The 12,553-nt window shown below is 40.7% G+C and overlaps 1 protein-coding gene across 2 annotated transcripts in view; it reads left to right on the top strand.

Moving 5' to 3' along the window:
• The first annotated feature begins 1,263 nt into the window (after positions 1–1,263).
• Positions 1,264–12,553, top strand: part of spock2 (SPARC (osteonectin), cwcv and kazal like domains proteoglycan 2) — a 26,197-nt gene continuing 14,907 nt past the window's right edge. Inside the window, exon 1 of one of the 2 annotated variants that reach the window (XM_032541562.1) lies at positions 1,264–1,565. In XM_032541562.1, coding sequence (XP_032397453.1) covers positions 1,377–1,565 — 189 coding nt within the window. In that variant the 5' untranslated portion in view covers positions 1,264–1,376. The remainder of the gene's footprint in view (positions 1,566–12,553) is intronic. The other variant, XM_032541561.1, reaches the window with a different exon arrangement.

Genomic DNA, 12,553 nt, shown 5'->3' with positions numbered 1-12,553 from the left:
CACTTGCATTTTGTATCAAATAGCTTATGCTTTGTCAGACACTGATTTTATCCCAGTTTCTGCATGGTGCTCAATTTAAGCAACTTCCCCTCTCTTTATCTTTGCTAGTGAACTTGATTGCGTTCAGCTGAGAGACGCCATGTGTCGTGTCTGCCTTTATTAAGAGGGCCTCAAAGTCTCTTCAGGATGAAATAAAGATGGCATCAGTTAATCCAGCATTTCAATTACAAACTGTCATTCAGTTTGACTCTCTGGGGACCTGCTGAGATTGCAGCAGGGAAGATACAGCAGGCAGGGCAGACAATGTAGCGTGGCACGATGCAAATGTTTACTTTCCCGTAATGTATCAGACCATACTGTCATTATCTATGGGCCATCTGAACCCAGAAGAACAGAATGCAACACCCAACTAATTCACTACCCTCCTCTATGTGTTGTCTCTTCTTCAGTCCAGGTAACAATTGTGAGGAAGAGCAGTAGCAAAGACCTCAGTTTTCCAGATTTATGAAGTCTTGCTGTCCAATTTTAGCCAGGTATGTGTCACTGTTACACGGGCAGTGAGGGAAAAAGTTTGTCTTTTTATGCAGGGCTGGACTTACAGTGAGAAAAGTAAAATAAAATCGAGTCTAATTTAATGAAATATCAATTTAGTTTCTTCCAGACCACAGGTTAACAGCATCATCCCAAGCCAATAAGATGGCCCTGTTAATTCATTTGTGGGTCATTGAATGCTCAGTTTCTGTTAAGATGTGTTGTAAAGATGTTGATTTAGCTCAGTTATAATAATATAGGACTTTTTTCAAAGTATGTGATAGCAGCTGTTGCACACATGTATTTAATAACGTTAATTGTGGCTTTGTTGCATTAAGGCGTTCCAGTTCCAGGGCCCTGTGATCATGTAGGCTATGGCTCCCTGTCACCGCCTACTGGGACACTTAAATGGAATAGAGCCATCGTTAGGTACAGTTGCACCTTTGCTTTTCCTGTTACAATAAATCTAAAATGTCTGCTAGAAAAAAGGTTTGCCTGATGCCAGTCCTGTTAATACAATCAATCCAATAGTCAATGTCAGAATGATATAATTATAGATACTAAACAAATTGTGTGCATGTCCCTCAAAGGCTAGCCTACGTTGAAACAATTATAAAAAATAAAAATATAATAAAAATTCGAATAATAATAATATTATTATTATTATTATTATTATTCTCTCTCTCTCTCTCTCTCTCTCTCTCTCTCTCTCTCTCTCTCTCTCCGCAGCAGAAGGAGCAACCTATAGGCTCATCAGTTGAGTTTCAATCCAGGCTCAGCATCCTCCCCCTCCCAGAAGAGGACAGCCTACAAGCGGTGTGTGCGAAGTGTTTTTGTCCGCTACCATGGTGGAAATTACGGATATCGTGTGCCTTCTCGTCCCGCTGGTGATGCTTGCGGGGTCTACCTTCCAGACCGACGTCAAGAGCGTCAAAGAAGCGGAAAAGACGGGGAATTTCATGGAAGACGAGCAGTGGCTGTCCACCATTTCACAGTACAGCCGCAAGATCAAGCACTGGAATCGCTTCAGAGACGTAAGTCCGCCGTGTTGATTGAGAGATGCGCGGTAATGCGGTATAAGATGCGCTGATGGGGGGGGGGGGGGAAACACGCACGGCCATTTAGAAACAGTTATAATAGTTATCGCACACTTTCTTAGCCTGATAATACACTCAAACTTGGTGCTGTTGTTGCAACATAGCCCACGCTGTAGAAACACATTACTTACACTTTGGAATAAATGTTGCAAAATAAGAATGCATTCAAAAATTGTCACTGTAAGGATTATATTTTGAAGATAAGAGAAGAGGGATTGTGATTACAGTGTCCACCTTATTTTGAATGACTGTCCTCTTCGTGCACACACTTTGGGATAATGGCAAATGTAAATGGTTGTCCTAATGCCAAACACAGACTGGATGGTCTACTTTTCTGACTTCCTTCTAAAAATACAGGGTGTCTAAAGTGATATTTAATTGGAGAGCTTCCATGAGAGCTTTACCAAGAAGGCTATGGGTCAAAGTAAAGCTACAGTTGCAAACACAAACTATCTTTTATAAGGGTCCTTGGTTTATTATAAGCAATTACTGTTGTAGTCCCACTTACACAGCAGGAGCAGTATGGGCATATTCCATCATCCTGCCCTTAATATGGGTTACCTCTGATGTGTTTCCAGAGGTGTCCAGGGGGGATTTCACAAACAAGAGAATTGAGCAATTAGAGCAGAGGGGCGGGGATTGATTGATGTGCATATTCACCTACTGAACAGACTGAACTGGGTTGCAGGGATTGATTAAAGCCTGCAGGCTATGGTGATATATTGCTGTCTGTGAATGTATGAACATACTTTTTCCTCCAAGGGCTATGAAATGATTACTAATGATCCCAACAGGATTTGGACAATAGAGCAGTTGGATTTTGTTCCATATAACTCCTGTTAATTGGGTTTTAATTGATCTAGGGTGGTTACCAGCACGTGATGGGTATCATTATCGATTTGAAACGTGAGCAGTTGGCTTCAGCTTGAGCATGTACATGAGAACAATGCCATATCTTCTCAGGAGGAGAAGCCTTTCTAAGTAATAGCCATCGCAGAGAGGCTATGGTATCATTTTGGATCCACATTCATACACCTCCTTATGGACGTCCCTGAAGAAAAGGCGAATGTGTGTGGAAATTATAGCAGCCACCCCTCTTGGGAGCAGATTACTTAAGGAGAATGTCCTCTGTAACTGTACTTAGTGAAGTAATGAAATTGTAAGCATGGAAAGATTAAATCTGAATTATTGTGGGATTATAACTCGCTGAATGCTGCACTATATTAGAGCAGCAACTTCACTCTGAATTCAGAACAACATGATTGGCTGGAGTGATTCACAACACACACACACGGAATATGTGGAGCATCCCAAGATATAAACTGTTCTTAACGTTGCTTAAGGGGTTGCCATCTAGTAGATGTCCCTTACTCTGCTTTCCCTTTTTCCTGCAATTTAACATCAAAGCTGCTGTGCAACACAAACAGTTCCAGTTCCACACTGTCTCTTTTATGATCATTCTTCCCAGAGGTGATTGTCTTGGTCTGCGTGTGTGCATTTGCATACTGTGCATACATGTGTGATGGCTACACTCTTGCAAGTGCATAAGCATGATTTTGTCTGGGCTGTTGCATCTGTGTGTGTTTGTGTGTTTGCGAGTAGCAGTGGTGGTGTCCCTGGTGGTGATGATGATGACAGGAGAAACATCAGAGAGGCGAACCACTGAAACTCCCGGTGGAATCGCCAATAGAAACCGCTTTGATTTCAGCTTGCTGCCGTAGCAACAGCAGTCGCTGTGTTATAGTGTTAAAATGGAGCATGTATCACTGAGGGTGTGATGACTCTATTCCCCTCGCTAGTCCTGCTTCAGGGTGAAGGAATAGGTGGAAGCATCCTGAATTTTTTCATACCGTCAAACTGTGAAGTTCTTCAACTAAAACACCATTTGTGCAACCAACTACTTCGATGATGATTCTTAATAAGAGCTGCTGATTACTGACTATAATGAATATGTAAGTGGTGTTGCTTCATTTTGGTCTTTGAACAAAAAACAAATCTAGAAAATGAGCCGTTCAGTCTTTGGGAATGATATTGTTGATGTATACAAAGCACAGCGAATGACACAGTTAGAGGTATTCCCATTACACAAATTGATGTTGACTTGCACAGTTTTCTGAGAGCCGAATGTTGAATATTAATCTGACACTGGAAAGCAATAATCAAAGCTGAACAACATGAAAGATGAGCTCTTTCATTCTCTCTATTGCATGCGCACACACACACACACACACACACACACACACACAAACACATGCACACTCGCACACGCAAACACACACACACACACACATACACACACAATAGGCTGCAATATACACACTGTAAATATATTTTATATTTATTCTCTTATGAAATATAAAAGCAGAATCTGGATAAAAGGGCTCTTTCACTTCCAATAAAAATAGCTCCCACACTGCAATTCAATCTATTTTACAGGAAGACAAGTGGGATTAGTTTTAACAGTTACAGTCAACAAGTAATAGAATGGGATACCTTCAATCCTTTAATCTGACAGGTGCACGCAACATTTCATTTCACTAATTCACCAAATCCAGGGGGCTAAAGAAAACAGGAACGGGAAAGGCAGTCATGGGAAGTGACCAGACTTGGTGCTATTTGCTTTATTGTTACATTATGCACGTTTAGTTAAATGAAATTAAATGTGTGCAACATGGAAATGTTAATTTATCTTTATTTACTTTATTATATAATAAAATCAGAAAGTTCTCACTAATAATTTAACTTCAATATAATTACACAGCTCTATAATGGGCAAATAAAAGATGGAGACATACAGAAACAAATTGTAAAAGGCTTCTTCTTGTTCATCATGTACTCACTTTTATTTTAAGCACTGTCTTTAAGACCAGACACTGACTCAAACATTTTCGGCACACAGATATTCAAAGACTCAATTATAAGGACAATTAGATGTCAACTGGGATCATTTCAGCAGTCAGGGCACTGTCTTTTTCCATTTCAGAGTGAAATTAAATGGCTGCAGACTACAGCATTTTATGCACCCTGGATCCAATTTGATATGTCTACTAAAGGCAAATCAACAGTAAATTCAAGTTTTTTGCTCAACTTCCCTAATAAAAATGACGCTGTCCATGAAATCGCCAAGCTGTGAAATTGGTCTGGTATGTTTTATTCCAGTTGACTTAAGATAAACTCAGACACGTGCCTAAAAGTGGATGATGATTATGACTTAGCAATGCAAGTTTGCCCAAAAGGAGGTTGTTTAATTCTGCCATCCATTACGCATGCCAGTATGAGCATGGAAGCAAAAGGCTTAGTATTTAGGATATGATTACTGGTTAATATTTTTCACTTTTTCTCTGCTTCCCATCCAGCGCTGTCTGTGCCTAGTAAATCCTTATCTCAAAAATGCACACCTTTCCACTGGGGCAGCTCTGGACCACCCAGTACCAATCCTGCCTGCACCTGTCATCCATTTGGGTTCATCTTTAAGGAACAGAAAAAGCTTAGCACCAGCACAAAAACATCAGATCCCTTGTCAATGCCCATGGATTAACTATGCCAAATGGGGGAAGCACTTGTGGCAGGTTCTGGTAATCTGGCAAGAACATTTGACGAGAGGTTTACTTCAGCTGCCTTATTTTAGCCTCAAACTGGCTTCAGTCCAGCACAGTTTTAACACTGTGATTGCGGGACTCACCTGTAAGTGCTCTGCTCTTTTTTATCGTTTCACTATAACATAAAAAAACATTATTGTGGATAATGGCATCTGTAACACTGGAGCCAAATACTACATTAAAGGGCTATCCAGATGAACAGTAAATTAACATCACAACCCCTGCGCTCAGTCTGGCTTTCCTATCGCACAGCCGCTTGACGACCCTGTGCTCTTTGCTGTTGGAATGGATTGCTGCTGATGCATCAAAGCTATGAATGATAACAGCTTATCAAAATGCCACTTGTCTATCTAGTCATACTTTGTTCTGGCATGAGTCGTTCCTTATCATACTCCAGATTCTTTATGGGGCTGAAAATGGTCCTAGCTGTGTTAGTGAAGCAGATGGATCTCTGTATCTCTGTCCCCTCCAACAGTTTGGGGAGAGATGGTCTGGTTGTTTGGACGGACTGTTGGTGCGCTGTGGGGTCTCTTGGCCGGCTACCAGAGGCCTAGGTGGGCTGTAATTGAGTAGAAGAACAGCCTTTCAACATGCCCTGCACGGCTACAGCTGCTCCCCACTGCAGTACAATAGCCACAGCTGAAGGGCACAGGTGCTGTAGAGAGACAGGGGAAGGATTTTCCATGTAGTGAAGAAAGGTGATAAATATAAAATTTCTAAGCAGATGCAATTGTCAACAAAATTGAATGAATGCATATTCACAAAGAACCCGTTGTCACTAGCTGCCAAAACAAAAAGACACAGGGCTTTAAAAGCATCCTTTTGAACATTGTTCCTTACAGATGCTACAAATCCCTGCACTTCACATATATGACTCCTGAGAGTGACCTGCTTCTGCGTTGGCCACCTGGGATTAGGTATGCCAAATAGGTTTGCTGCAGAGACCACCCAACATCCAGGAATCTGCCTGTAATGAGCTTATTGTGGTATGCTTCCAGTGTCCTCCTGAAAATCTTTATGTACAGTAAATAGCCCTGTTATCAGCAGTAAAAGCCTCAAAATAGTTTGAATGGTATATCAGTGTGATGGTTCCCATACAGGACAGTTTGTAACTAGAGAGTTGCATTTGTTTCATGATCAATTGTCATTTAAAAAATGCACTACACCTCTTAAATTATTATGGGACTGTGTGTGGCTTTTGCGATTGGGTAAGACAGGTTCAGTAAATCAAACCTTTTTCTTTGGTTTGACACTCCCAATAACTCAGTGGCAGTGGCTGTCCTTACAGTAAATGCCACCCAAGTAGTGTTACCTTTGGGCTTGAGACTGAGTCACAGCCCAGTGTGAGATTAGCTCCCGATACAAGAGATTTTGATTGGAAAAAGTGGTTGAAAATATCAGTGAATGTTTTTGCACCTGAGGGTACCTGAGAGGCTTGTTAAGTAAGTGTTAACTGTAAACATACTAAAAATACAATATACACACACATACAGATATACACACGCATACAAACCTCAAAGTCACGGTCAGAACTAGACCAGCACCCGACATAATAAGACTTGAAGGCTAGTAAGAATGATACGCCATAAAAAAAAAGAGTACCCTTTTCCAAAACCAAAATTACATGAACAAAAGTGTAACAAAGGAATTGAACAGGGATTTTGTCTGCTCTAACAACAACCCAGCGCTCCTTCTAAGGCCAGAGGCAGTTCCGGCCCTAGTCTATATTGGATTTCGGGAGCTAAGATAGTTATCCAAAATAGCGTTTTGTTCGTCAAACAGTTAGCTTCCATAATAAAACAGTTCTCTCTTGTGAAGTGAAAGATACTGTTTGAAAATACAAACAATAAAGCATCAATTTCTGGCTAAAACAAGGTTATGTTAGGATAAAGTCTAATCTCACTTTTTTGTATACTTATTATACTAGGACTAGAACTAACTCTACACTGCAATACCTGAAGAATGGTGTTTCATAATATTATTGTATTTGACATTTATCATCTGTCATGCTGACTTTTTGCATGGGGCACACATTTTTTTTTAGGATGTAATTTGTCTGTCACAAGTGACAAAAACAGTAAGTAGTCCTCTGATTCTATTTCAAAGGACATGTTGCAGCATAATAGATATGAGTAAGCTAAATGACTGGACTTGTTAAGGGCCTTTTGGAACAAAGGCTGCAACGGCACCACTGTGCTCTGAAACCCATCGTGCCAATAGCGTTTCAGTGCACAGCGCAAATGGTGTTTGGCAGCGGATAGACAGCCAATCTGCGATTTCCACTTCACTAGCCAGGTTTCAGTCCTGTTGCAGATGATGCGGTTGTGACTGTTATTCGATAACATTGGTTTTGACTCCCCTATCGCAAATCATTGGCTGATTCTTATCCTTCTTGAAGCCCCTACAAAGTTAACTTCATTGATTTTCTATTGTTGTACATGTCTGTTTTTCAGTCCAGCTCTGTGTTTTCACTGAAGTGTGAAGGTTCTTTCTGTTTGTACCAGATTCTCCTGTGAGTTGCAGACTGTTTTCTTATTCCCCGCAGGGCCCTGACAGGCACAAGGGCTGATTTTATTTATAGATAAAAAGTACAGGGCCAGCATGAGTGTAGAGAGACTTTGTGGACGAAGTGTGATTTTGATGTAGCTGTAACTGAGTGTGTGTCTGTTGTGTGTGCATGTTGTGCGTATTGCAAAAAAAGGACAATGCAAGCAAGTTTAAAAACTGCATTACAAAGCACTGGCAAATTCAGTGAAACTAGTCAATTTTTCTGTCCGGTGCCTTTGAATATGTATCCAGTGAAATGAAAAAAGAAATTTACCGTTTACGTGATTGTGTGCAATTTTCCGCCAGCTATTGTTTTTGACCTTTTATCCATCCTTTGCTGTCACGGTATTTCTGACGTCACTGATCTCTACTTCAGTGTGAAAAACTAAAAAGTTGGAGGTTTTCACATGAGGTAGGGACTTATTATGTATAATGCACAATATCTGTAGTGTATCTGTATCTTTTGTCCCCCACCTTTTGTATCAAACAATAAGGAGACGTTAAATATGTCTATTCATCTGGTTTTGGAAGTTCTTGGCTTGCATTTCACATCTTATGAGCGGAATTTATTTTTTACATTCTATGGTTTGTACACAAATTTTGGTCAGACTCAAACTTTGCTGCCATAAGGGCCACAGAGTATTTCAAAACTGAGGGGTAATTAATAAAAGGAACCCTGTAATTAGTGCTGTCAAACAATTAAAATATTTAATCGCAATTAATCGCATTAATGTCATAGTTAACTCGCTATTAATCTCAATTAATCACACGTTTTTATCTATTCTAAATGTGCCTTGATTTCTTTTTGTCCCATTATTGTTTCTCATTTTAATGCTCTTATCAACATGGAAAAGTGGATAGGCGCGCTTTGTGCAAATGTTTTTTTTTATTGAAAACAACACTGGCATATATTGCGTACTGTAATGTTCAATTTCACACCTAACATTCTCACTTGGAGCAGTCATTCACACTTGGAGCAAATAATCTCTCAAACAATGTAACACTGTCCATCAATAAAAGACTGAAAAAATACTTTGACGGGGGGAGGGTGGAATTTGCATCAGCTGTGTGCTTGGCCATCAAGTGGTATTTCAGACTGGGCGTGCTGCGATGATAGCTCAGTTCACAACGACAAAACACACATATCACTTTGGTCTTGTTAACGGAACCATTCGGCAACTTTTAAAAAATGGCATCCATTTTGGTGTGCAGCGCTTGCCATCCACTCAAAACGAAACGTTACTACTCTTTGGACGGCTCGCAAGCCCAAACAAGTGTGTGCGGCGTGCTAGATCTAGCTGAGCTAGTCTAGCTAGATCCAGTGTGTTGTTGTAGTTTTTCTAACGTTCTAACAAAAAGAATGTTAATCTTGCGATAAACGCTGTTAACCGACAGCACTACCTGTCATAAAAATGAAGCCACGCTTGCAGTCACTAGACCTTCACCAATGCAAATGTTTAACAAATGTCAAAGCTTATATTGACTTCAAATAGAGTGCAAGTACATAAGGGAAATGCAGTTTACAATTTTCAGCAGAGTGGATAAGCAATACATATTTATCAATATATATGTATCAATACAGAAATAAATCAAGATCCAAATAAAATAAATAAAAACATGAAATACACATCTAATATTCTTCCACAAAATTCCATCTGTAGAGTCTAATGCTGCTCCTTATGCTTATTGCTTGGAGACAGGGTGATGATTGAAAGCGGCAGCTGAGAATATCAACATCTTCATCCGCTCAGATCTGCTCTCATCTTGACTTTGGATGGAAAGAGGACAATTTTCACTGAAAACCTGAACCAATAAAAGTTCCTCCCAGCTCTCTTACATAAGACTCTCTTATGACTCTGTCCTGCAAGGGAGGCAGACCAGACTCTCAGCGTTTGATGTTCTGACTCTGCTCTGCAATCCTTAAACATCAGCTCAGAGCATGGTGTGCATGCAAGAAATACAGCAGGCTTGCTTTTTGTGCCCTGCAGCCCAGTGTGCATAAAGATAAGAGGAGAACATATAGGATGAGAATATTGTTGAGGGGGGTTTGTTTCATCTCAGGCGGGCATGCGATCTGTTAACCAAGGCAGAGAGGTTGTGAGAACAGCAACTAAGTCATTCTGTGAATCTCTAAGTGGGAGGAAGTGATATGGTATTGTGTAGCATTGCTGCAGAAGACAACCTCGGGGCAATGTAATTTTATTTCTAGCTTTATTTCATCATATTTCGGAGTTATATTTTCTGCTACAACAGTATCCAACATAGTTTATTTCAGTAGTGTGCTTCAACAGGATTTTCATTAATGTAAAATAAAACATCAGTGCATGAATTTATCATGTAAATATGCGCTGTTTCAGAAGAATATTATGTTTATTACACTTTTTGAATGCAAAAACCACTGCAATTATTTTTTTACCATTTTAAACGGAAATTAGGATGTCTGCCGCTTGCTGATCAGCCACTTGATGCTTTACATCTCTGAGAGAAATCCGCTTTGTACATGGTCAACCTCTTTACGCCCTCATCTCTCAGTGAGTATCCTCTTTGAAGGGGTTTGTGCATTTGCTTTTAGCTGTCGACAGAATTGACAGGGAAGAAAGAATGAAAAACAAGACTTCAGCAGCGGAAGTGGTAGGCATACCTTCCCGTCCTTGATGTCTGGATGGAGATTACAGTAAGGAGGACCTTTCAGCAGTCTCATTTTGCAAAGTAGGCGACTGTCTGATCAAACCCTCGCCGGGCTGCACATGTTCTTTGTTAGACTTCGTTAGTGTTAGGAAATGCAAAAAACTGTCCATGACTTGTCTGTTGTTCGCAATGCCAGACCTTTCTCCACAGAGCTGTGGAGTAAGGTCTGACCCCTCCACACATACACTTCTGGATAGGAGAAAAAAACGGTCCAGGTTATTTACATTTCTTTAATCCAATCACAGTCGTCTTGGGCGGCACTAATCTCCGGTCGCAAAGACAAAGGATCTGTAAATGGTGTCGGGAAGGAACTCGTAAACTTAAACTTGAACATTATTAAGTTAACTGTTCACACTATAGACAGCTGGCTTTTGGTTGTTTACCAAAGCGACAAGAGTTTAGAATGGCAACACAAAGAAAGTGAAAGGTGAGAGACATCCCGAACTATCCGGCAAATTAAATGTCATCGATCCAGACTATTATCTAGGAAACTACACACTCAACCGCCTTTATTTTGATCAAACCTTCACTGTTCATGAACCCTAGTTCAGTATTTCATGAACCCTGGTGAGTTTTTGACACAGAGGGCGGTACATGCATTGTAGCTCTGTGCTTTTGGTTTGACGATTCCACTAAAGGCAGATATTCACAATAATCGTAAGAAACGGTCAGGTATGTACCTTCATCTGGCGGACAGATCTCCACATGTGAGTGTTATTACTGTGTCCGTTTTTTGACTGATGAGACAGTCAACATGAACAAACCCCTCAGGGCAACCCCAGTGCATCTGACAGCTGACATTTACCTAGAAACACCTGTCAATCACACATAGAACCTGGAAGATAGACAGACATTCATTCCAACCAGTTTCCTGTTTGTTTTTCTTTTTCAAACCACCCAACTGGCACGGTATCTCTCACTTTTTTAAGAGATCTTTTTGCTTTTTTTAGTGACACTGTGCAGTTCCACATGAGCTGAGCCCAATCTTACTGTGGACAGGCTCATGGGGTCGTGATCCGCATCCTTCCGATATGAGGGATTGTGCTCTGTCAATCACTGTTGTGGAGCTTGGCAGCAGTCGGCCATGTTCAACGCGGAGGCTAAGCTTCCCCGCTCCGTTTAGCAAGAGGATGTCTTTTTGATGTCATCAGATGGATCTCAAAATTCCTGGATAGAGCTAAGTGTTTTCAGACCTCAGCTTGCTTTGTCTAATCACTTCAGGAAAAACACGGTCATGTCATCAGAATTCTGCTTTGTGAGTCATATTTTTGGGTGATATAACTTCTCTGTTGTGCGCCAAACTTGTCAGCGTGCTCTGCATCTCATGCTCACTTTCATTGTACACTCAGGAGAATTTATTTTCCCCATATACATTTTCTGCAGTCTCTCTTTTATGAAATTATTGATTTCCAGTCCTGTCAGCGCAGCAGGACACTTTCCTCATCGGTCCTGGCAGAAACACAAATAAAGAAAGGCTGTTAAATAATGCAGGAGCTGAAGCATCAATAAAGGAGACATGGGAGGCGTCAGATTATTGGCCAGGTCCTAGACTGTTTGAGGTCTTACCCTGCTAATGCATGACTCCAACAAGGTTAAACTACATAACCAGCAATCATTCATGAAGCTTAAGAGTGTTGAGTTGAAATCCACACACCAGCCAGTTTACTGGAAGTGCTCTTTCTGTCATTGAGCAGGGGAAATGAGCTTGGTGCTACAGAAAGTCGAGGATGAGCAGAGCAACAGCAGTGCAGTTTGGTAGATTTCAAGTCTCAAGTGGAGTGCCAGTGATGAAAATATTTACCTCTGTGAAATGAAACTGTGAGGGTCAAAGAGGAAGGTCCCAGCTTTCATGAGGGCTGCTTATTTCCCATGTTGTGTTAGGATTTATCGCCTTCTGGGGAGCTGTTTGGCACACGCTTCCAGTACAGTAAATGTTTACGGTGATGAGTAAGTCATCTCTAAGGAGTCGATTGTAAATGACTCATGTTTATTATTTCAGACACAGTCATATGCTGAAAAAAGCTCTACATCTGCACTGTCTTGTTTGGATTTCCCTTATATTTGAGGATACAACCAATCGTAAATGTGTCT

The sequence above is a fragment of the Etheostoma spectabile genome, chromosome 17 (assembly GCF_008692095.1).
Source record: "Etheostoma spectabile isolate EspeVRDwgs_2016 chromosome 17, UIUC_Espe_1.0, whole genome shotgun sequence".
NCBI classification, from domain to species: domain Eukaryota; kingdom Metazoa; phylum Chordata; class Actinopteri; order Perciformes; family Percidae; genus Etheostoma; species Etheostoma spectabile.
The sequence above is the reverse complement of the archived record's forward strand: the minus strand, read 5'-3'. Positions and strand labels throughout refer to the sequence as shown.